Genomic DNA, 4696 nt, shown 5'->3' with positions numbered 1-4696 from the left:
ACGCTCAAGTTCTCTGCGCGCCGCCTCCCCTTCGCCATCCGCGCGCCCTCCCGGGAGAAGCCCTGGAGCCGGGCTTCGTCGAGGAGGGAAGCGGGCGACCGACTTTCCCCGACTTGGGCGCGGGATCTTCGCTGGGCCCTCGCCGAGCCCGAGCGTCGGCGGGGAAGCACCTGTTCTCTCTTTTCTCCCACTCGGAGGCCGGGAGAGGCTCCAGATGGACATTGCTGGAGCCGATTAGGACCTGACTGGAGTCCTAGAGGGAGGGCCAGGCGGGAGAGCCAAGTCGGAAGTTGGCCGTGTGCTGAGAGAAGGGAATTTTTCCTTAGGTAAGATGCTCGCGTGGGACGCAACCCACCGGCACAGGGGAGGGGTGGCCCTTGCTCGGCCTCCCAGTCTAGGAGGCCTTTAAGGAATATAAATAGATTTATGGGTTGCGTTGGGACTTTGCTTTACTCTTCCTTTTACTATTTTAACCATTGCAAACCAGTACCTGTTCTTTAATGAGATCTCTCAATTCCCTGGTGAACTTGGTGAACTTCAAATCATAGTTCTTGATTGTTCTCCTGGAAAAAAAAAAAGACACAAAGCAAGACTTCTCCTTTGGGTAAATCTTAGTCATCTTTATTACCCTTTTGCATCTTTTTTATGAATAATCATGTTTTGGCTTTCAGCTCTGACTTAGCAAGTAACTTACCTGCGTGAAGTTGTGCCACAACTCTGCTGGAGCCAGAGGTCCCTGGGTCCCACATTTGCCCCCTGAGCTGTGGAGAGAAAGAGGAGAGGGCATTTAGGCCAAGCAACCATTCCTATCCCCTGCAACACAATAGAGCCATGGCTTTTTTCCAGTTGCCAAAGAGCCCTTTTGACACAAGTTGCGAGCCACAGGGTCCATTTGTATGTATATATATAGGATTTGTGAATAACTGATAAACATTTGGTGGGGAGTAGAAGGCCTGGGCTTCGCCCTTGTGATTTGGGGTGGAACCATCTGTCTAAGCCCAAGTTTCCTCGTCTATAAAATGGGGATGGCCTGTCTGCCCTGCAGCCTCAGAAGCTTGCGAAGCTCAAGTGAAAAACTGCACAAAGGTGACGCAAAGATGGAAAGCCCAGAGAAATGAAAGATTCGCTAATATCTATCTCCCTAGCCAACAAGTTGTGCCTCAGTTTCCACACACCTGCACGTGTGTTGAATGACTTAAGATCATCACAGAGGTACATCCATTCTCCTCCCTGCAGTGATCTTCACTGCACTATCTCATACAAATTTGAGTCAAGAAAGCTTTAAATGTTGCAGATGAAGGTACTTTTATTAATTCCCTTGAAATGTAAGCACAAAAAATTTATTCCAGTATTTTATCAAATATTCCCAACTCCAGCTAGCATATATTATCATGATTAGTAAAATTAAGTCATCAGACTGGAACAAAGACTTACTGCTATTCTGTTAAATGTGGCATTTACATTTTTCAATAAATGTGAAATAACAAACAATGACACTTCAGCAATTAAAAAAATTACACCACACAACTTCACAGTCGCACTCTCTCCCAGCTAAAATGTAAAGAGTTACGGCCGCATGCAACATTACATTTTCCTCCCAGAGCTGAAGATTAGAGTGTTTGCTGGGTTGTAGCTCGTTAAGTTTCAATTAGAAATGCTTCGTGGGTCTCATGGAAAATAGCTTAGGCTAAGTATTCATTTACTGATATATGGTCTGTTTGCTCAGGGCAGATTGTATCTATTCCTATTTTTATTTAACCAACAAGAAAAAGAAGATTTTTTTTATTTTTAATTTTAGAGCAATGATTAAAAAGCTGGACCAAGTTAACGAAATGCTTCACATTTGAAATTCATCTGTCTCTGAGGGGCACATAAGGCATATGCATCTCCTAAGGTGGACATCAAAGCTTTCAGCATTCACAGAGCTGTTCCCAGATGATAATTTATTTTACCCGACAATAAAGATTCCATGATAATTAAACTTTATTTCCAGAACTTTCTGTTTATTAAGGTTCTGTTCATGGTTATTAAGTTCTGGATTCCTCAAGTGTGAACAACTGCTACCGCTGCTGCTCATTTATTTGGTTTTATTTTGGGTTTTTGTTTTTTACAGCCACCTTCAAACATCTACACTGTAGGCTTCAAATGCTTTGTTCTCCTGAAAATAAGGCATTAATTACTTGCTGTGCTTTGAATATGAAGGTGAAGTTACGGATGCATCAAAGGAAAGGACATTTTTAAGTTTACTTATTGACTTTGGTCGTGGTGATGATTTTCAGCAACCTAAAAGTGGTCATCAATCTGATCATCTTTTCCTCCATCATCCATGTGCCTTCACCCAGGCCTTTCTCACCTGTTCTCCTCCAACCGTGCTCCCAGGACCATGGGAACCCTCCACCATAGGAGCAGAAAGAGGCTGGCTGACTCATGTGGGCAACACAATACCAACCTCAGGAGCTCCCAGCTCGCCAGTCAGACATTCAGCCTCGACAGAAAGGAGTTTATACCACCAATAACAATTTCACTGAACCACAACTCTGGGCAAGGCAACAGTGAGATGCTTGGAAACTTCAAAATATAGATGACAATCCCTGCCCTCAAAGACAATGCTGAATTGGAGAGACAGGATAAAGAAAGATGACAATATATAAGTCACTTGGTTCATTATGTTAAGTGCCACTAAATGACACGTGGAATAATCGTTAGAGAAATTCAGAGGAAGGAGAAATTACCCCTATTTTGAGCTGGCTGGAAAAGTTTCACAAAGAAAATATGACAACATCTGAGGTTTAAAGAGGAAAACTAGAAAAGAGACCTGGAGGCAGGGAATCTAGGGAAGCAAAGCACCAAAGAAAAAAAAGTGTTCACAGTATATTTGTGGTTAAAAAAGATAGGTGTTTGTGTTTTTTTTTTGCAAGGAAATAGTGGACTGAAAAGGTAGGTTGGGGTCAGACAGGAAAGAGCCTTTAATAGGTTTCATCATGACATCAAATCAGAGCTTCTACCTTCATTTACTTGTTAAACAAATGTTTGTTTTGTGCTCAGCACTATTCTGGGTACTGGTAATGCAACAATTAACAAAATAGACAAACAATCCCTGCCCTCCTCTTTTTATAATTAGTTAATCATTTTTTTAATTGACAAAAATTGTATATATTCATCATGTACAGCATGTTGTTTTAACATATATATACATTGTGCAATGGCTAAATTGAGCTACTTAACATATGCATTACCTCACATACTTATCATTTTCATGGTGGGGACACTTAAAATCTACTATCTTAGCAATTTTCAAGAATACAATACATTATTATTAAATATAGTCACCATGTGGTACAATAGAGCTCTTGAATTTATTCCTCCTGCCTAAATGAAATTTTGCATCCTTTGACCAACATCTCCCCACACCAGCCCTGGATAACCACCATCTACTCTCTGTTTCTGTGAGTTCAAGATTTTTTTGGTTCTCATATAAGTAAGACCATATGGTATTTGTCTTTCTATGCCTAGCTTATCTCACTTAACATAATGTCCTCCAGCTTCATCCATGTCATCACAACTGACAGAATTTCCTTCTTTTTATGGCTGAATAGCATTCCATTGATTATATATACCACATTTTTTTTTATCTGTTCATTCACTGATGGACACCTTAGGTTGATTTCATATCTTGACTATTGTGAATAATGCTGCAATAAACACAGGGGTACAGATTTCTCTTTGGCATACTAATTTCATTTTCTTTGGATATATACCCATAGCGGGATTGCTGGATCACATGATAATTCTGTTTTTAATGTTTTAAGGAAACTCCTTACTGTTTTGCATAACAGCTGTTTACATTCCCACCAGTGGCATACAAGGGTTCCCTTTTCTCTACATCCTTGCCAACATTTGTTATCTTTCATCTTTTTTATAATGGCCATGGCAACTGGGGTGAGGTGATATCTCATTGTGGGTTTGATTTGTATTTTCCTGATAATTAGTGATATTGGACATTTTTTTCATATACCTGTGGGCCATTCGTATGTCTTCTTTTGAGGACTGTCTATTCAAATCCTTTGCCTATATCTTACTCAGGTTATTTGTTTTCTTGCTATTGAGTTGTTTGAGTTCCTTGTATATTTTGGATATTCACCCTTCATCAGATATATGGTTTGTAAATGTTTCCTCCCACTCCATCAGTTGTCTCTTCACTCTGTGGACTGTGTCCTTGGCTGTACTTCCCCTCCTCTTCCACCAGTCTCTCCACTCTTTACTCTGTTCCAGCCACATTGGCCTCCTAGTCATCCTTGGAACAAGCCAAACTTGAGAGCCTTTGAGTTGCCCTGCTCTGTCTCTGGAATGTTCTTCACTGGACCACCTGCCTCTCCTCAGTCAGGTCTTAGAACAAAAACCATATCCTGAGGGATGCCTTCTCTGACCTCTCTTTCCAAAGTAGTTACCTCCAGCCACTCCCAATTACAGTGCCCTGTTTTACTTTTCTCATAGAGTTTATGACCATCTCAAATTATCTTGTTTGTTTGCTTGTTTATTTTCTTTATCCCCGACAAGAATATAAGCTCCTTGACAATGGGCATCTGGCTTTTTTTCTTTTTTGCAGTATCTCCAACACCTAGATCACTCTCTACCCATTGTAGGTGCTCCACACATAATTGTGGAATAAATGAGTGGACGAATGAATCCATTGGTA

General features: G+C 41.0%; 1 protein-coding gene across 1 annotated transcript in view; it reads right to left on the bottom strand.

The window, feature by feature from the left end:
- The window catches only part of KL (klotho), a 59517-nt gene extending 57132 nt beyond the window's left edge, over nt 1-2385 (bottom strand). The window contains exons 1-3 of the mRNA XM_012642129.1: nt 2354-2385; nt 695-761; nt 104-253 (exon numbers count right to left, since the gene is read on the bottom strand). Coding sequence (XP_012497583.1) covers nt 104-253; nt 695-761; nt 2354-2385 — 249 coding nt within the window. The remainder of the gene's footprint in view (nt 1-103; nt 254-694; nt 762-2353) is intronic.
- Between the last annotated feature and the right edge of the window lie 2311 nt (nt 2386-4696).

This window comes from Propithecus coquereli, unplaced genomic scaffold, assembly GCF_000956105.1.
Source record: "Propithecus coquereli isolate 6110/MARCELLA unplaced genomic scaffold, Pcoq_1.0 Scaffold175, whole genome shotgun sequence".
NCBI classification, from domain to species: domain Eukaryota; kingdom Metazoa; phylum Chordata; class Mammalia; order Primates; family Indriidae; genus Propithecus; species Propithecus coquereli.
Note: the sequence above shows the minus strand (reverse complement) of the source record. Positions and strands in the feature narration are given on the sequence as shown.